Below are 21,700 nucleotides of genomic sequence, written 5' to 3'. Positions count from 1 at the left end.
TGAAGAATAGCAGAATATAAATTCAGGACAGCTCAAATTGCGCTCAGCAGGCAGAGAAGGATGTGTCGGCAGATACCGGTAAGCTGTATGCTGAAAATTAAACCACTGCCCTTATGATGAACAAGGCCTATGTAGATGTGTTATCACAACAAAAAGAAAAGATGCGTTTGCTGATCTATCAGAAATGGCAGCTTTAAGGTTCCTATATATGGCACATAACACTGCAATTGTTGTTATTATGAAATTTAAACGATGCCAGTATATAAAAGGTTTTCACACACACCACTGCCACTGAAAAGTAGATGTGCGTGTTTCTATTAACATGTAGCTGTTGCTTTATGTATTTCACTTAAACAACACGGTGTATTTAAGGATTGCCATTATCACTTAAATGTCTCAAACACCGTCTCAAAAACCAAGTGGCAGGTCTGCACAATGTCAGCGTTCTCAGCAGCCACCGAGAAAGTTTCAGAAACTTTGAACTGAGCTCCTTCTTTTATGTGTTCTCCACACTCCAAAAAGTCAAGCAGTCTCAGAGGAGCTCAACAATGGTTTTGAGGTTTTCCCATTCAACCGAGATGTTACTTTTGTTTTTGTTCTGTGTCATGTTGTGTGCTTCTGGTGGGTGGGGGCAGACTGCTTCATCCTTAGTTGACAGAGCCCTTATGAATTGAGTCCCCATGAGAATGTTCCTAAATGTTACAAAGTAACAGCTAACTTTTACTATCAACTTTCAGCTCACACTAGTATTGCATGCTTTACCACCACCCAACAACCCTAAGCTGTTACACTTGTTGCACTTGTTATTTACAGGCTTTTAGTATAGATATATAGTCACTACATGTCCTAACTAGGCATATCTTATGTTGTTATTTTCAGGATGAAGAGGACTACTGAAACAGGTGAGGTTCTCACATGTCCACGATAACACAACGATATGCAATTATGTAACACCTGTTGTGAATTTTGCGCTATATTCAGTCCTTGTCTCTTTTTCTCCCGCTTTCTCTTTGTTTCACTGCATTGTTGTAGCGTTTATAAAAAAGATAAAAACATGCTAGTATGCGTCTGATTTTGTGTTATTGTGTTTATATTAATGTCATTTACGGTGCCGTTAGACTGGCTTTTATTTCAATACTTGCTTTGATTACTAGAAAACTCTGCATTTGTAGTTTTAGTTATGTATTAGCTGATAAGTACTAGTATTAGGAAGTTAAAGTAAATTGATAATATCTCCTTCAAACAATTGTATTTATTAAAATCTCACTAAATTTTACAAGATTACATTTGAACACATTCTTGATAGCATTATAACCTACCTTCGCGTAATTCACGTAAAATGATTATGCAGTAGCACACGTGGGCACACGGACGATCAGCTGAAAATCGCTCTTATCGACAACCGGTCGATCGGTGCATCTCTAATACCGGTACGTTCAAAAGAAGGAGTGCTATTTTTGACCCCAGTCGTAGACAGTGAGTTTGTGCATTTGCATCAATCACACAATTTAACACTTGTGCCTGAGAAAAGGCAGCAGGCAGCACAGTTCAGAATGTACACATCATATCTTTTAAGAAACAGTTAGTAGGATTTATTGGCTAAAATAGAGTATAATATTCATAACTATGTTTTCATTAGTGTATAACCATCTGAAACTAGTTGTCTTTTTGTTACTTAGATGAGCCGTTTATACATACATACGAAGCGGAGTCCGCCATGTTGCACTGCCGTGTTTCTACAGTAGCGCTGAACAAATAAACCAAACACTGGCCTTTCGCATTTTTAGGTTACCTGATGACCCTTTTGCATTCATGTGTCTGTGTGGACTCACCTATCCAGCACTCCAGTCTGGCGCAGGGGGAGGTCTTGACCACATCAGGAGGGTCCACTCCCACGTTGAGACACAACACCAGCGCTACACTCACAGTCTTCATCTGGGGGAGGAGACACAGAACACACGTTATCCTCACATCACTCATGTGGATCATTCATGGATCACACCAGTGGATCAGAACAGTGGGTTCATTATTAATGCTTTACAAAACCACATTACATCTTTATTCAAAAATAAACTACACTCTGCTGTTGCTGGCAACCGAAGCACGCCCAGTGGAGCAGAGAAGGTTAAGTGTCCCGCCCAAGAGACACTTAACAGTAGTCACTGAAAAGATAGTTATTCTCTTCCCTTCCACATTTTCCCAACCATTGATCCAAGGGTTATGTGGCATGTCCTGACACAGCCACCCACACACACATATAATCAGGAAACACAGGTGCCCTGCTAGCAATTACTTCATCTTCACAGGCAGCACCTTGTTTTTTGTGTGCAAGAGTCGTGCCGCTCACTTGAAGCGTTGAGATGAAAATTAACATTTCTGATTAACAGTAGATGTGTTGCAGGTGGGTGAAAAAATATATAGTGAGGAAAAGCAGAAAAATAATAGCTTGTAAGATTTCTTAAAAACAATCATTGCAGGACCTGGAATGATTGTGAGTATGGTGTCATTAGAAGCCTAGTAGGTGCAAAGAGGGGGAGCAGAGAGCAGCAGTCTCTTTCCTATAACCGGGATCAAGTCCCAGGTGAGCGGAGTGCACACAGCTCGTTGGCCACTGTGGGTCCAGCACGGACAGCTGAGGCTGCACTGCAGAACAAAGCTCTCCAAACATGACATTAGGTACAGCCACTAGGGCTGATCGGAGTGGCTCAGTCCGATCCACTTTGTTCGTTACAAAGCTGTATATGAACACTTTTTTCTGTGAAGATATATTCGCTGAATTTAATGACGGCTGATAATAAATGACGGAATTTTTGCAACACTGTCCGTCAAAATGACGGGCAACAAGAAATGGCCGTGATGTCAACACAAATTTCAAAGGCTATCAATCCAAAAGTTTATTCTAATTTTAATTTCAGTTAAGTCTGGACTACAATAGTGGACAGACCGATGGACCAACAGAGCCATCCCTAAAGCGACACATGCTGAAAAGTCAAAATGATGCATTCCCTGTCCATAGCTCAAAATTGTAAAATCTCAATACTGGGGTTCAGAAATGACAACAACTGTGCACACACTGTACACGTACAACACTGTCATGTCGGTTAATGCAAGAGGGCCAAGTCACCTTTCACAAGTAGTGTTAGATACCGTCTCTGTGTGCAATGTAGACCTATAGAGCACACATGTGTACACAGTGGGTTACGTGACATCACATGGCTGAGCAAGGCGAGAACGGTTGTTGTTGTGAAGGTAATTAAGGTGCCCTCTGCTTTCCCACCAAACCGAGTAAAAGGTCAGCGTGCCAGTTGGACTTGGAGGGACAAGACATGCATCCTCAAAAAAAACACACACACACACACACACACACACACACACACACACACACACACACACACACACACACACACACTTCTTCGTTTTCACCTGACCTCCTCCTCCCTCACCCTTTTCCCGTCTGCATTGTGTACCTCATGAACCCATTCCAATGAAGTTTTCTGCTCGGGTACACAACTATATGCGCACAACCCTCACACTTGTTACTGTGAAAAATGAAACTATGGTGACCGGTCCACCACATAACTTACACTGCTTAAAGTAGCGTAAGCATTTATTGTTGAAATGGAATAAAGAAACCAATGAAGGCCAACGCAAGACTAACATGAGGTCTGTGGTTAACACAAGCTTGAGTGATTTTAATGTTTGTTCTACTACATAAAACACGTCAGCAAATACCACACTTGTCATTTTTAAAGCTTCCAAGTGTCTTAAAAAGGCGGTTGCTAACAAGTGGCTGATTGAGACAACTAAACGTCATCGCGAGCCAGAGAATGCCTCAGATACACACACGTCTGTTGCCAACTTGTTGATCTGTAATGGTATATTCAAATCCAATGATAGCTCTAGAGTTCGTTCATGAACACCAAAAAGAGGCTAAAAGCCAACAATGGCCTCCCCAGTCACCACATCTAAAGATGTTCACTTCCTTCATCCTTTAAAGAACTGGAGGCTTTCCTTCAAGAATGATCTAATGTCCCCCGACACACAGTGCAGGACCTCTGTGACTGAAAATTCAATGAAGAGTCGAGCTGTTTGCATGGCAAAGGGTGGCCCTACTGCCATTTTATATAAAATAAAGAAAGGTGTGATGTAGTTAGATCCAGTGTATCCGTCATTGGAATAAATACGCAATGCGTATGTTAGTGTGCCTGTTCTCCATTAGTCTGCAGGGGCTGCAAAATATCTACACTGATATCTTGGGAAGAAACCAAGACTCAAGTGGGAAGAACGTACTGGGACAGGTTTGCCCTTTAAAATTAAACCAGAGATGAGACGTTACTGTTATGGCAGCTAAAATGTCAAAGAAAACGGTTGACTCTCGAGAGGACATGGAAAGTTATTACACTAAAGACCAGAGAAAAGACGTCACGGTTATGGCAGCTAAAATGTCAAAGAAAGCTGTTTGTGTGTGTATTTTAAAAACTGTACTTTCTACTTAATATACACAAAAGCTACAGAAATCAGGGCTTCACTAAGTAGAAGTCAAACTTGTGACTTGAGAGACTAGACTCATGGCACCACAGTGGCATCATGTTGGTGTTGAGCATGATTACAATTAAGTGACTCAAGATGGCAGGACAATTAAAATCCTAATGTAATCAGCCCTGATGAAATGACTCGTTTCCGACCAGCATCCAACACAAGCAATTTAGAATCCATTTGATATTCATTTGCATGAGAATAATACAGATGGATGAGGGAAAGTGTGTTTTTTCTATTCCAGCTTATCATCGTGGTGCAATGTGGCATTCGAGTGTGACGGCACACAGATGTGGTCCTCATTATCCTCGTTGATTTATCCGCTCGTTTATTCTACATATCACCTTCATGCACAATGGAAGTAAAAACAGTGAAAACAAAAACAAGTTCATTTATCAACCAGGTTCGGAAAAAGCTGGTTGGTAAATAACAACATGCATGGCTTACAGCAATGAATTGGTTTCTTCCCCGGGGGAAACCGGCCCTCGTGACGGTTCAGCCTGGCTCGACAACTCTAAGACAAACCACGCAACTTTATTCATGAAGCTTAAAAAGTCGAATGGAATTATCATGTTATGTTTTAAGTCATAACGTCACCTGCTCAGGATCGTCAGGTTTTGCGAGCGGAGATTTGTTGATGGAGGTGTAATTTGGAGTCACCTGCTACAAATGAGGTCTAAAAAGCATAAGATTGACGGCTAATGTCGAGTGTTTAACAAGTCTTGACTCCCTAGTTCGAGCACATCAGAGACTTGGCATCTGACTAAGTTGGCAAAACTACCATGGATTGTAAATTGTATCACAAAGATCTTACTGCTGAAGTCTAAAAGACTGTCGAATAAAGACTAATGCACTTTGGGATTAGTTGTCAAAGATACACACAGGAGTACAGGATGGCTTGTGTCCTTGACTGCATCTGCTTTGTTTGAATGTGCTGTGCTTATAAACAAATAATTTGTCTCCTCCAATTTTGGGCATCGACAATCCACAGTTGTTGTGTTTCTCATAAATTGTGGGAAAAAATAACAAGTGCATGTATGTATAGGTCAGGCGATAGTGCAGGGGGTGTACTAGTTTGGATTTACATGTCAAATGGTTGGTTTTAATTATAAACCTTGCTTTATGTATATTTTACTTTTGGCATGCGGAGTTATTTTTTGTTTTGTTTAGTTTGGTCCTGTACAGTAGGTTAAAAAAGAAACTCCAGCATATAACGTATATTTTCTTAATAAAATGCTGTTTGGAGTGATTTTTTAATAAATGCTAAGAAATAAGTGCACAGTATGTTTTCTATGATATAATCTACCGATAACATTAGAGGTTATGACTGACAATATTTGTTGTGCCACCAGTAGCAATCCGGGTTTCTCATGTGGCCCCCCAGGCTCAAATTAGACTTTAATTCAGGTTGTTGTTACTGTAGGCTCGAGTAGTGAGCAGCACACGTCTCAGTGCTCATCTTCTACCACACAGTTATTCCTCTGCCAACCTTAGCAACCCTCTGAACTGCTCGACAAACTGTAAGTCATATCTTGCTACCTCACATCAACCGATAAGCGCACAGCTTCACAAATCCCAAGCCACTGAATTTAAAATTGTGGAAACAACTTTGTTTTTATTGTAAAATTGATGAAATTAGAGCTACAGTTGGTAATCCCCTTGTATCCAGACAGCGTTAAATGAATCGAATGCTCTTACAAAAAAAATGCTGTTGCAGGACTATAGTAAGTCTGTCCAATCATTCCTTTCAGCCTTAAAATAATGATTGGACGGGCTACCTGCCTGCCTGCACGTATTCTGCTTGTGCTCTCACTGCCTGTCACATGAGTCGTCCACAAGCGGGTAGCTTGACAGAGTCCTAACAATAGCCATGTTTGTTGTTTACATTCATTTTAATACAGATATATTTATGATGATCATTTTTGGGAAAGTGGCTTTGGAGGGAGGCCTGAAAGGATGGGGTGTCAATGTTGCTTACTTGGCCATTTTCTCGCTAGATTTAGTGACTTTTGGAGCTAGTGCTGCTATCTACTTTCACTGGGGAAGGGTTAGTTGGGTTTTTTCAGTTATATGATTTTGAAAAACCAAGGGTACTCCTGCTAGTTTCTCAAGTCTATCAACCCCAGCTTTAAGTGAACGGTACAAAGTCTGCTTGGGAGAGCTTTGATTTCAGACCTACTGTACATTCTCTACCCTTTTATACAGTGTTAGAAAGGAATTTAAAGAAAGAAATAGAGACGAAATTGATTACTGGATTGACAAAATGAAATACTTAACAAATAAGAAAGAGGAAAGTTAAAGACAGCGATAAGAAGAGTGGAAGCTAAGCAGGGTAGAAGGAGAGCAAAGCAAGGGTTCCCACTGTGATCAAATAACTAGTGACCATTTTATCAAATGTCGGTAAATTTAACCAAATCAGATTTTAAAGGCAAGTATTCTCGACCTGATGGATTTATAGTAATTAATGAATCCGTGAGTAGAAAGAAGGTATGAGAGCCATGAGACGAGCATGTGCTGCATGCGAGTGGTGTGGATGCATGTCTTCCTGTTTGGGCATATAATTGGTGGCCCTCCTCCTCTCATTAATAACTGCATGGGACTCCAGGGGACTTTCCAGACTTTTCCCTCTACGCCCTTTGAAGACTCCCTTAATGCCCCGAGCACCGCTTGCTGCGTCGATCAATGGCCCCTGATTATTCCATTTGTTAGGTCCACAATAAATGAAGGTCATAAAAATGGTGGAGAGCATCAATCTCCTCCAAGACTGCCATAGGTAGCCGGCAGCAATACGTCAGATATTGAACACTTCAGCTGAAAGCCAAGAAAGACTGCTCATGAAAGTTCCCATGACAAGCCCTGTACAGCAGACACACTGCATACTTCTCAGGCACCACCCTACTTCCTCACATCGTTACACACATTCAAATACAGAAAGACAATCATCTCCAACATCTTTGCAAATTAGCAAGATGTTTCAAAACTTACAATGTTACAATTAACATAGGTGTTAGTTGTTATTTCTATATCTTCCAATAAATAAAACAATTTGTAGAGAGGCAAGTAAAAGTTGACTTCGCAATTCGATTTCTTGCTAGAAAGTGAAATATATTAACGTTGAACCCTGCGTTTCCCATGTGCTCGAGAAGACTTTTCTCATTGAATGTAAAAACAAAAGGAAAAATGACGTGTAACAGAAGTTATGGAAGGAGAAACTGTGGCTCAGTGGTAGAGCGGGTCGTCCTTCAATCAGAGGATCTGTGTTAATGTCGATGAGTCCTTGGGCAAGACACTTTATCCCAAACATTGGTAGCCCCCATCACCAGTGTATGAATGGGTGTGAATGACATGTAGTGTTAAAGCGCTTTGAGTGGTCGGAAGAAAAGCGGTATACAAGTACATATTTACAAATCTAACTTGATGAATAAAGAGTTTTTTTCGATCAAATTGTTGAAACAGTGGAAAAAAAACATTTTGGTGAGTTTTATTTTGTTTCTGTCGAGTATGAATGAAGTGTGTTTTACGATGCTCCACCGCTTGAACACATCTCCTAGCTGAAACTACTGGAGTGCAGGGTCGTGTGCGACAAACTGACCGTGCCACACACATTCTACCGGCATCTGCTACGTTACGATCTGACCACGGCAGTAAACTGTATTTTCGGTTGATTGGTCTATCGGTCGACCTATGGTAATTATTTCTAGTCCCTTGCAAATACATTCTGTTTTTACGCCTCTGTGGCTGAAAGTCTATATTCTGCCTGATGAATGGTGTACATTGATTGAATTCAACTAATGATTTAAACAATAAAGCGGCACAGACCACCCGTCTCATTTCCACATCATTACAATGGGCTTGGCTATTGATTACTTATTGATTTAATTTTTCCTAAGTGGAGAAACCAAGCAGGCAACGCATGAGAGCAAGTTACAGGTCATCTGGAAACCATCGCCAGCCACAGTGGCTCACTCCGCCTCCAAAAATCAAGTATGATTGTCCACCTGATGATAAATCATAACTCAACTAACATTCAATAGATGAATAGAGTTATAATCCCAGTCCTCCTGAAAAGAGAAAAAAAAGAAGACTGCCTTGAGCCATTTTGTCAAAAAAAAAAAATCTCAGAAAAGAACATGTTCGTACAAACAATGAAACATTCTGCTGTAAGTAAGTGTGTCAACAACAATGTGCCGTTTCTGTGGTAATTACAACACTGCTGTGGGCACTAGGGAAGAGAAAGGCAACAACTAGGCCATGGAAACACTCAAATAACGACATTTTGAATCATAGTTAAAGAAAAGCCTTGTTGTGTGTCTGATAGTGAGAAAAAAAGGAATACAACATGTATATAGACACAATAGTGTACCAAGTTTTAAAGCAATTTTTGTTGGGACATTGAATAGACCTTTATTCTGTTAGTAAACATGATGAGGTATTCTGTGGGTGGAGCCACTCCCACAGAATAATCATAATCAATGTAAACGAGCATGGCTATGTTGGCACTCACAGCTGTCACGCTAGCATCTTGTGGAACAAGTGCGCAGGCAGGTATGTAGTCTTATTACAGTCCTCTAACAGCCACAGATACCGGCTGGCAAATGTTTTTTGAAGAAGTTTACCAAACCCAGCCTTGATCGTTTTATTGTTAATTACAAAAAATACACTTGGTGCCACTGACGTCAACATAAATCAGCACAGGGCTGCTTCTCCTGTTCTAACTTTTTGACTTTGTACTGACTACAATGTCAGTGGATGAAGGCAATCGGGCTAAAAACCAGTGTAACACCTGCGGATCGATAATGGTGAAAGCCTGTGCTGCAATCACCTTCTCTTATCAGGTTCATGTTGGTTTGCTAGCACCATGGTGACATCTTGTTCTATGTTCACTGTGAGTCCGAGAATGAAAATATGCCTAAAACAACAAAATACCACAAATTTGTTTTGTTCTTTTCGTGATGGGAACCAAATCAATACCACGTAAAATCAATGCAAACCTAATCTTGCTCATTCACTCCCTGTCAAGCTGACTGCTTTAATTCCACACTGCAGCCTTTATTGAGCAGCCAACAGGATAATTAGAATCACACCTCTGATCTTAATTTCTTTTACTGCACGTAACATTGCTGTCAGAAATAATACTTCATGCCCTCTTAATAGCTGTCTAATAATCAGTTAGGGAGCTTTTTATTCCTTAAAGGAGCCACTTGTCATCTGAAGTAAGCCTTGACCTTGAGTCTAATGTACGACAATGAAAGCTATTCATACAGTACATCTAAAAACTGTTATTATTCAATTTGGCAGGAGCAGCAAAGGTACACACAATCCTGCTGCAAACACAGTGGGACACACAAACAGCAGTGAGCAGTTGCAACAACAAACACACACACATCTGAATAGCTTTCATTGGCCCAACAGGGGAATAAACACACCATTCTGATCAATGAGCCTTGTAGTTGTACAGCCTCTCTGCTCCCGTCTTCACCCAGAGATAATGTGTGTGTGTGTGATTGTAATTGTGCGTGTATATGTGTCCACAAGAGCAAGACCTATGATTTCCCACAGTGCAGGACATCATTTACAGCCCACTTGTAAGCCTCAAGCTGCACACTTCTCTCACCACGATCACCTGTCCGCATACCAACGTGCTCGATATCCTCACTGTGAAAGATACTGCTCATCACCTTAAATCATCCAAAGCAGTTATGTGATCATCCCCACATGAAAAACAAATGTAGAAAACTGCAGCATAACATTCTGGGTCCCTATTTTCCGGACCTGGAAATTCACTCTGCCCGTCTGTGTGGCGTTTCTGTTGATTTTGTCAACAGGAGCAAACCCACAACAATAACACAATAAAGCTTAAAATGTAAATTAACTATTTTAAGCGACGCACCAGAGTGCAGTGTCACATTACGCACGACATTCATTGAATCAGACTGCTATAAAGTAACAACTCACACCTCTACACAAACCAGACCGGTCAGTTAGAACTCGGTATTCTGCGAAATGCGTTACAGAGCAAATGCTGCTGAATCACATGTTAAGATATGATTTAATAATTTACAACATGTTTGTTTTTAATTTGCTCCGCTCCACTCTTTGCCTGATAACAGACAGAGCTGTCATTACACTGGAGTGGGCGGATTCAAAGGTCTTAAAACCATATATTGGCATGGCCACGCATCAGTGTCGACTTAATATGAATCAAATTGGAAATCGGTTCAAGGGGAGGCAATGTCAGGCTGAAGATGGAAACACAGTTCTCAATTTTGTCTGATATCAGGCAAGAATCTGTTGGCAGCATGATAAGATTTTTCTCCTCAGAAATAATCTGTCTCAACACCAACAGCCGACGCCGAGATTGATGACAACACAACTACATGCCACACTAATCCTAAAAACCACCCTCAATTCTCTTACTAGTGATTATTTGTGCTAGAAAGTGCAAAAACATAAGTCAAGCTGGTTCTGCATCCATGGCCATTCATATTATTATTATTCAACAAAAGATAATAATGAAAAAGAAAAACATTCAAAACCATCATTTTGTAATTACCACCATCTTAAACAATGGATTTGAAGCCATGCCAGCATTTCATTCAAAGCTAAATTCTACCTGTATAAAACAACAAAAAGCTCTCTTTTGTCGCAGCTCTTTGAGCATAGAAATGTTGAAGGACACATTCTTCTATAAGTGTACAAATGAGGGTCTACGGCCCTGAAAATGCTCTGAGCAATGAAAAATACTACTCCATTGATTTAGCATGACTTTCTGATAAAAAGGACCATTTCAGCCAGCTCCTATTACCTCTTAAATCACCACCAGGGTCACATTTAATGATGTCGTCTTATTAAACATTTGCCAGAAGCTTCACACTGGCAGGCACTGTGATGTAATTCCACTCGTGTCTGAACAGCAGTGATACATTTTTCGTTTGGTGAATTTCTACAATAAGTGCAGAGTTTGTTCGGGTAACGAATGACAACGTAGCCTTTGCCATCATTATAATGGTAGTGCTCTGTAGCCACGAGGCAATGAAAGAATCAGGTTGATAGCACGGCAGCGAATGAAACGACAGCTTTATGAGAGCTGAAACACACTGTGGCCATTCATGGGACTAAGCTTTGAGGTTCCCCTGTCGAAGCGTAGTATGGGTAGCCTTCAGCAGAATAAAATTAATTGGCACTATAATAAAGACGCAGGTAGGCAATGATTTGTCGCTGCGTCCTGGCTGTTAAAAGAATGACGCTGCCTTAAAGTGAAGTGTGAAGAATTGGTGCATTTGATTTGTTTCTTTAATGGATTGAAATTTGGAGAAGTGACACTGTGGATGGCCAATTCACCAATCCTAAGCATCACCATTTACCTTACACAATTAAGCACCAACTGGGATGACCTCAGTCATCTATCAACACTGGTGTCTTGGCTGCTCACCTCCCACATTAACATTACAAACCACCTATCTCGCACATCTGTACAGTACATATGAAGCTACAGTCAGATGTCGGTAAGCTTAGCTTAGCATTGAGACTGAAAATAGGGCGAACCAGCTAAAAGAGAGCCACAGCCTCCACAACACACATCCTTAACATGCTGAATTACTCCGTAGATAAGCAGGAACATTACCCTGTCCTTCATCCTCCAGCTCTGTGCTAAAGCCTTGGAGCCCTCAATCTTCTCAGAGTGCCGTTTCTTCATGAAGGCCAGGGGAAGTTTCCAGTCATTCATGTCGGCCTCCTCTTCCTCTGCGAGGCCCACGGCTGGAGAAGGAAGTAAGTCCGAGTCCATTTTCATCAGGGCCCTGCAGGGGGGAGCTCTCGTTAGTAACACACGTTTGATGAATTTCTGTCGCCTCATGCTGTGCAGTTGTGTTGGTAAGCTAACCAACAATATGATCATTTTAGCTGGGGCTGGTACTTTACTCTCACAATAACAATGAAAATGGCTGATACATTTGTCACCCACTACTCAACTGCTATAACATAAATAACATAAATGTAACATAAATCTGAAAATAAAAGATCACCTGAAAGCATGTGTATACATAAGGAAGGCATTGTGCAGTATTGGCAGAACCAAAGAGTCTGTCTAGCCACGCTACAGGGACCAACATGAGACACTTAAATGTGGTGGTGGATCATAAATAATCCATGAGAGTGAAAACAACACCATCCGGTTACTGCAGTAATCTTATTTACTTATTTTTTGATGACTCCTGATTTAAATTTAGACTAATATAAGTGGTGCTGCTTGGGTTTTGAAGATATTAACAATCAACAAGTTTTTCTCTGACCCTTAAAGGAAGATATCAAAAAAAAAAAAGTAGGTTCACAAAACCTTAAACAACACATTACCTAACTTCCACCTAAAAAGCTGTTTGTGCGTTGTGATGTTTCAAGCATACAAGTCTTCCAGAGAAAGTGAGCTTTGAAATATTACAACCAATGTAAGTGCGCAGATATTGCAATACTGGTGATGCATGTACTTAGTAACTGTAGAAGCAAAAAGATACCAGTGGACAAGTTGCAATACTGAAAATTGATTATCTGGAAAACCACAATGGCTGCTGAGCTTCCAGTGTTATGACCTTAAACCAAAAATAGTTCCGTCAGGTCAGGTGATGGTGGTTATGAGTCATGTTTAATGCACTGCTGTGAATCTGCTGCATGAAGGAAAATCACAACAAGTGAAACCAAACCCACTGGCGTCTGGAGCTGTCTCACTCTGCAGTGTAGTATCCAGCTTACTATCACTCCGTCACAGAGAGAGCAACACCTGGATGATGTCATGGTGGGGCTAAACGCTGGCCACGTGAGCACTGCTCCAGCCACAGATGAGGAGCTAGTTTGGTTAACTGTTGCGTGCGCCTACAACCATGTAAATACGGATATGCTGTCATTAACTTGGTTCACAGCTGGAGCTCTTTGCTAGCGAGCAACCGGCGGGACAGTTAACGTTAGCCCAGCTAGCTCCACTAGCGCAGCTCATTTGACAGCTGGCTCTGGCTATTGCAGGCAGCTGTCAAACTACAGGAGAAGCTAGTGCTATTTAAAGCGAAACCACATGAATAGAGCCTGATAATATAAGGTAATCGAAACCGATCAGATGTGCAGAAATGGCGCTAGTTGTGGCATAGAAGTGTGCAGATACGTGCAAGACCTTGGTGCGGTGGGATTATCAACCCGGGCAGGAGAACCTCTTCGTCTCCGGACGATGACAGACACGGTCGCACAAACAATCCTGGTCAGAAAATTGTAGGGCAGCGTCCACAACCTGTATAGTATGTCAAACCCGTCAAGTCCGAGTTGGACGGGTGCGTGTTTGCAGGGGAATCTGCGGCTCCTCTCCCCACGGCTCTTCGCTATGGGAAGGGGCTGGAGACGAGGCCCATCTTCACGCGGACAGTCTGCCACAGCCACACGAAGCACCGGCCACACTTATCGATGACTGGGATCGTGTGGTCTTCTTCTACAAACCAGCGACCCTGGTAGCGGATTTGGTGCGACGGTTTTCTTGGAAATCACACACAATCCTGAGAATTTCTCCGGAGAGGCACTTTTTCAGCACTTCTGCAAGGGCGCAGCCATCTTGGGTTGCACCCAGAATGCACTGTTGGGCGAAGAGGCTGTCATGAAGCGTCACCGGCCTGTTCCTGTCACACACTGAAACACATACTAACTTCAACGTATAAACACTAAACATGTAATTAAACTGTTCAACCGTACGGTGAACTCTTTCCAGAATAATAATGCTTTTTTTCTTATATCATTGAAGTTTATTTATCCCAATTCTTTATTATTATTATTATTATTATTGGTGTTGTTGTTTTTATTTATCTAAATAGATATTCCAGTTTCTCTGTACCATTGTACATTGCAGACATTGTACATGTCTGCAATGTTTGTATATTTAAATGTTTTTTAAACCTTAGTTAACATGAAAGTATATCATATATCTACTGACATTTTGACTCTTTACTAATATGGATGTAACTTCTGAAAATTAACTTTTGTAATTGTATTGCTAGGTTTTGGATAAAAGTATGAAAATGGGACCCAGAGATATTTTTGTTAATGTAATAATCTGAATGGGAAATTATTTTACACCGATGTCAATTAAAATTAATATTTTACAGTGTTAACCATTTTCCAAGACTTGACATTTGTGGAACTCTTCAAAATTGCAGTAAACAGTAGTATTGACACAATTATATATAACTATAGACATAATGTGTCACTGCATATTTAAATATAGTTGTTGTTTTGTGTTTCCTGTGTCCCATCAGAAGCAGTAAATGTTGCCTGTCGATATACTGCAAATTTGCATATACATAAAGCCTATTTACATTTGAGAGTGGTAGAATCATTGACAGGGGTGGTCCCATTTTTTTAAATAAAAATCACACTGCTCAGCCTCCCTGGGAAAGCTCATTCCAGGGTGCAGGAAAGGAGGCTCCGATCGACTCCAAACCTTAGATCCAGGAGGAGCAACATGGAATCCCGTTCTGGCCATGGGCCAGTGGATCACCTCTTTACCCTTGCAGAGTTGCTGGGGGGTTACGGGGCGTTGCCTATCCAGTCTACATGTGTTGACTTGGAGAAGATTTATGGCCATGTCCCCCAGGTAGTTCCTTTGACCATATAGAATTTGAAAAGCTTCAATCCACATTAAAGTCACTTCAAAGGATTTATTTTTAACATTACAACAGAATATTGTCAGTGAAAAATACACCCTGATGCAAAAAATATAATGAAATCATTTTTAATGCCTGTGTTATATTTTTCAGTGAAACTTGTTTCGATGCCAATGTTTCCATTTTCAATTCAGGTCTTTTACAATGTCACATTTTATGCCACAGTTTACTGTCACTGTTCTAACAAAAGTTCAGTATCAGGAAACATTATACAAAATTACATTAAATATTGCTGTGATATTATGTATTCCACAGTTGTCATTTCATGATTGGTACTATGGAGCACCATTATCGTTAGTGCCAAGTATATGGAGTTTGGCTGATTTAATAGCAAAGTGAAGACACGCACGATGTCTCCCCTCTGTGTGATGTGTTGGATTCTGAGCCAGTTCATCTGATAGCTGCATCCATCAAAAAATAGCCGGGGAGCAGCTGTTCTAAAATCCCTCACTACATGTGGGAGTGTTTTAAAAGTAGCATGTGCTTTATTTAAGACACAGATGTGCCCTCACAATGGTGACTCAGTAATACCAGATGAGGGTCTGTAAAAAACACATGTTGGCCCAAATTTTGGGAATTCTGACATTTTCAGAATCTTAAAATAATACACTGTTCTTCAGGGCCATTCTTATGCATGTAGAATTACCTTTATTAAACTATTAAAGGTGCTAGATTCCAGATTCAGAGCATTTCTATTGCCTCCACATAGCGCTTAATATGGCGACTGCGGCGAACAGCGCAAACAACAGTAACAGTGTTGACAGAGCTCACAGTATTTAGCTGAGGAGGAACTAGGTGGGACGCTAGGCTTCCGCAATGACGCCATTGGTCGTGGTGACGTTATCAGCTGTAACAGCCGTATAAGAGCAGTGCAGAGCACCCGCCATGAGCTAACCAGTGGGGCATGCTCACGTGTACAAACATGCACTAAAAGGCCCTCACTGTGTCAACAAAGCACAGAGAAGCTTTGATTATAACAAACATAAAGTGCTCATTTAGAAATTACTCCATTATATCTTTACATTACAAATAGTTGTTTGCTGCTATATCAATGCTCTGACATATTATCATATATTAGGTTGATACATTTCTTAGCAAACAGTTGCCTGTTAACATATCAATCAAATACGGAGCAGCGTGACCGCAGCATTACTTTGGGGGTTGTGTCAGTGGAGTGACATTCGTCTCAATAGGGTCCAAATGCAGTGGCGGGCCGTGTATTTTATACCTGCGGCTTCAGTGCTGTGCTACAGTTAAACCACCTCCTAATAACCTCATTATGACGCCAGCATGACGGGATGCTTCGTCATTAACGGGCAATGCATATAGTCAAAATCTATGTAATTAACACACAAGAACAAATTCACAAGAACCAGTCACATATATTTATATGATAACAAAGCAGGTACAATAACATAAAACCCATAAACACGATTCAACAGAACTCTGCACATTCCAGCAAAACTGCGGCGCTAAAACACACATACCGCCACACACTCGAGGGCATCATTCAAATATTATTCACATCAGAGGGAACAACGACAAGATCGAAAAATTAACACAGTAGTAACGCTATTGCAGATGTAAAAAAACAAAAGTTCACAGAACACAGAACACAGATCACACACAGAACAGTGTTACAATCTACACACAAATACCAAGAAATGTGAACATGTGTAAAACAGTTTTACGAATGCAGACATCACAATCAGATTGTTTACTACAGATTTTACATACAGATTTTACACTTCACAGATCTGATCATGCAAATGTAAAAACATATTTGTGACATTCTTTTGTATTTATTTACAGATTGTTAAATGTGTGCATATGGATCGCCTGATACACAAGGTTGCATTTGCGTATTGAATTAATTTGCAACTATTTCACGGTCTCCAGCTTCAGACAAATGTATGCTGCATTTAAGTGCTGGTGTAAAACTGGGACATCTGGGCTTTCGGTCAAATCGTGTGTCATTTTTGGAAATATTTGGAAAGTGGAAAAGATGTTTTTCTAAATAGAATAGCTTGTCACTGCTCGAACACATATATTAACCAATGGTTTCAATAAGATACTGCTGGGTGGTGGACTTGTTTTTTCTGCTGGACTAACAGCCAGTCCAGGCTGGTTGAACTGGGAGAGACTAAACTGACTCGAAGGGCATTTATCATCATAGCTATGATGCTGAACAGGTGCCACTAGACAAGCCTGGGAGAAGAGCTTTTACTCCCCGTAGTCCCTATAGGCTACCCGGTTCAGCAAACCTATTGATTGTTTTTTTTTTGACAGTTAAAATATGAGGAAAATGTTTTAATTGTGTGGGTCTCACAGTCAGTGCAGGAGAGATGGCAGTCCTGATGGACATGTGATTCCTGTTCAGTTGATGTCAACTTGTTAGCAAACAGCTGCATCCAGCAGATACAGAGCAACATTACCATGAGTCATGAGTCTATTCACCTTGTGAATAAGTCCGACAGTCACTCTCTTTTAGCTCTGTACTGGGACTCCTCCAAGTCCTGAGGGAAATATCTGGCTCTTCAGCTGCTAAAAGCTTCATTTTGCAACTATTGCTAAATTTGTCTGTCTGCCGCTTGCTGCTGAGCAAGTAGTGTACAGTGGGTTTTCAGAATGTTTTCACAAAAAACAACACTTTAAGAGCAGTGAAAGTGAACCAGAACAGTAAAGTTGTGGGCCAGACAGCTAAAAAGTGAGCTGAAACTCACTAGTAAATAGATTCAGGTCATTCATCTCTGTTGGTTCATCACTATGAGTGACCCCATTCATTTTGTCACATTGTTTTCACATTGCCATAATTTGTTATTATAAGAATATTGATTATTGCCATTTTAAGGACAAGTGTCTTTTTTGAAACAAAATCAAAATCAAAATATAAATGGATGATGGCTACTTTGAATAATATGATTTCCACATGTTCTTGTCCAACAATAAGGTGATGTTTGCTTTTCTCAGCACCTGCATGAGTCCAGTGTATAGATTGAAGTGATTTGTCCTCAACATCCTTTGCAGTCAGGCTTCACACTCATTTCTCAAACAGCAGGAGCGACAGGTTTGTTTTTGAAAGCACAGTCACAGAGAGAAAAAGCTGTCCCATATGTCCCTGAGACAAAATCTAACACCAGCCTGTGTGTATTCATTCAGGCACTCGGCCGTGACATTACTGAGAGCCGTTTAATTGGGAGACTACAATCAATATGTTTACCAGATTTGCTGTAGGGCCTCTATGACCTAAATCAAGCACAGCACGTTCTGCCTCAGGCACGAAGAACAATGCTGTGCTGAGATGACTAAGCTCTTTTGGGCTGTCAGCTCGTCAGAAAACATGAAATGTTACACCAGATGGATGGATCCATTGTCAATTCAAATGTTTTGCCTGGATTACTTTTGTTTTTGACATATCAAAGAAAGGTTTCTCATCATAGTCTGCATAGGGATGAGGACGGGGTGAATGGATGGGTCAAACAAACACTTTTTTTTGTGTGTCCCGTGTGAATCCAAAATTTTTATTTACTTCAGTTACTTAAATAACTTATTTACTTGATGTTTTTAGCTAAACCTAACCAAGTAGTTATCATAAGTTTTTGTTTTGTTTTGTGTAAGTTTACATCGTTAATCACATGTTTAAAACTGCAACTGTAATCTGTAGGGCTTTGTATTGGCAAAAATCTGGTGATACAATAAGTATCATGATACAGGGGTTACGATTCTATATATTGTGATATTGTAAGTAAGGCAATTTATTGCTGATCGAATATTAGATTTATTTTAAGTTTCCTTATTTTATGCAATCAGAACAGTGAAATCTGTATTGATCACAGTCCCTCTAACATGCAAGATCATACCCCCACTTTTTGAGCAATCTGAGTCACTATTTGCCATGAATCTTTGCATGTAAACTGTTCAATACGATATTTTTGAGAATCAAAAAAGTATCACAAAACATAATGCCAAAAACTCAAGTGCAACATTTTCTCACCCCCCGTTATCCAGGAGAAAATCTGTTTACTTCGAAAGGTAATTGAGAATGCCGTTAAATTGTATGGGAACGTATTTTTGTAGGAGGCAGGGTTGCTCAATGCTTATCCAGCGCAGCAGTCATCGCTTTAGCCTCTTGCCACACTCACAGCACAGGAGCAATCTGGAGAAACTCACATCCGACTAAACTTGTTCCTCTCGCCTCCCAGTCCCAGTGTCCACTACAGGGGGGGAAACAAATCCAATCTCCTAGGTGTGATCAAGGTTGGGACCCTGCGACTGCTCATGGCTAACAGAAAGAGGACAAGAAAGGGAAGATTAATCTACTTCCGTCACGTAGGGAACAGGATGACATGATCAACTGGGCTGGATCCTGGAAGCTGGAGCTGCTCCCAGAGTTAAATCAGACAGGGGCAGGAAAATGCTCAAAATCCTGTTTCTATGGATTGATTGCAACAAAGCATGAGAAAAGGCAAAAGAGAAAAGAGACTGATGGATGGATGGATTCAAGGAAGTGAGTGTTTCATGAGAGGAAGCTTTTTTCTCTTTTTCTTTATTTGGGATGACATTAGCAGCAGTTCACACATTTATCTTTTTGATAGATTAGTTACAAAATTATCCATTTTTTTTAGGCTTTTTACATATAAAACACAAAAATAACACATGGGCTGTGTTTCTAAGAATTAAACATTTTCAGTTTCTCCTAAATTTCTTAAAATGTAATTTCCTGAAGTCTCATGGAGAAGGTGATTCTTTCTATTGCAAAGATTTCATGAATTCTGTCATACCCTTCTTCTGATGGGGTGTTGTCTGGTTTAAGCCATTTCTGTGTAATTGCTTTTCAAGCAGCTACACTCAGTATTCTAACGAAGTATTTTGTTTTAATATTTATAGGTGTTGAGTGTAGACTTTTTTACTTTTCGACAGGCCCAAAACACACATGGTAGTGATTTGCTTCCTGGAAGCCACAAATCCTCCAGCTGGAAGAGCCTCAGTGGTGAGACTTCTGAGCAGGTGTGATAAAGTATCTACTAAGGGTCTTCCAGTCAAACGCTCTCCATGGATTTCAGCTTGATATCCTCCTTTGAAATTCACAACATTTTGTTCAGACTTCCTCTGGAATGCAACTGTTGGTTTCCTTTTCCCATTTTTGTTTTAAGTGGGTGGTACTTGCTTTATTGACCTCCTGGAGTCCCCTATATAATCTTGAAATTACTTTAAGCCAGCCCCAAATCTGTACTAAAGGCACTAATAAAAACTTTTAATAGGTCTTCAAACACCTTTTGACTCTGACTCTGTTTATGTGATGGCGTACCTGAAGATTTAAAAATAGTATCACTATTATTTTACCTGTTTATATCTGAAAGACATTCAGTGTCCCCTGATCAAAAAAGGTCCAGTATGAGAAAAGGCCCTGATTAACCCATCCCTTATAACCTGCATCCAATTTGTTTGGGGTTAAGTCAAATTCATGGGAGAACAATTTCAAAATCTCTTTAAACAAGCCCTTAGTGATAATATTTAACCGAGATGTTTGATCTCCCAGCCATACCTGAATTGTCACTGCCCTGGACATATTCTATTCAATTTCTTTCCATCTTGCTTGGTAATCAGCATTACACCAACAAAACAAGATCCTCAATTAGGTCGAGATATAATAGTCCTTTCGGCAAGTCTTCCCTTGTTCTCCGCCAATTGAAGAGTTTGAAATGTTATATTTGGTGTTTCCTTTGGCAAATGTATTTGTTGAATTGTTGTATGTATGACTTATTTAAATTGGAAAAGTCTGGCACAAATACGATACCCTAGGCAAGCTTTAATTATTACTGTCTCAATTCGTGACTCAAAACTTATTGGAATTAAATTCCATCTCTTTATGCCTTTCTTCATCTTCCAACTTAACAGATTGAAATGTAAGGCTTATTTGTTGTACTCACAGGTATCTCATGTGATCCAGATCCCATTTTAGTTGGTTATTAGAGCTTCTAATCTGGCCAGGCATGTCATTTAGATTTAGTACTCAGGTCTTTAAGGTATTCAATTTGTAACCTGAGATGGAACTAAAAACATCTAGGAACGACAATAATTTCAAAATGTAACTCTCTTTGTTTGACAATTGAAATGTCCTCCTTGAATAAAGACATTTTATGTTCTTGACCCAGCATTTTTATATCTGCAATATTATTCAATATTATTCCCACATCGAAATCTCAATAATACTGAACTGGAGTATATTTTTTACTGTATGTTCAATCACATGTAGCGTTTAATGTGTCTGTCTTATTCTGAATAAAAACTGTCTGATCTAGACTTGTTATCTGGGCGATAATTTCTTTAATTATTTTCGTCAAAATGTGTGTAAAGATCTAATCATGGTTCAGTATACTTATCAACCGATAACTGCCACATTCAAGTTTATCCTAACCTTCTTTTAGTACCAAAGAAATAACCTTTCTCCAAGAAAGAGTTACGCCAGTCTT

The 21,700-nt window shown here is 40.1% G+C and overlaps 1 protein-coding gene across 1 annotated transcript in view; it reads right to left on the bottom strand.

Moving 5' to 3' along the window:
• rptor (regulatory associated protein of MTOR, complex 1) overlaps positions 1 to 14,155 on the bottom strand; it is a 177,898-nt gene extending 163,743 nt beyond the window's left edge. Inside the window, 2 exon segments of the mRNA XM_031867108.1 lie at positions 1,833 to 1,935; positions 12,161 to 14,155. Of these exon segments, the coding sequence (XP_031722968.1) occupies positions 1,833 to 1,935; positions 12,161 to 12,433 (376 nt within the window). The 5' untranslated portion in view covers positions 12,434 to 14,155.
• Positions 14,156 to 21,700: the final 7,545 nt, after the last annotated feature.

Source organism: Anarrhichthys ocellatus, unplaced genomic scaffold (genome assembly GCF_004355925.1).
Source record: "Anarrhichthys ocellatus isolate YVR2014 unplaced genomic scaffold, GSC_Weel_1.0 scaffold38, whole genome shotgun sequence".
Lineage (NCBI taxonomy): Eukaryota > Metazoa > Chordata > Actinopteri > Perciformes > Anarhichadidae > Anarrhichthys > Anarrhichthys ocellatus.
Note: the sequence above shows the minus strand (reverse complement) of the source record. Positions and strands in the feature narration are given on the sequence as shown.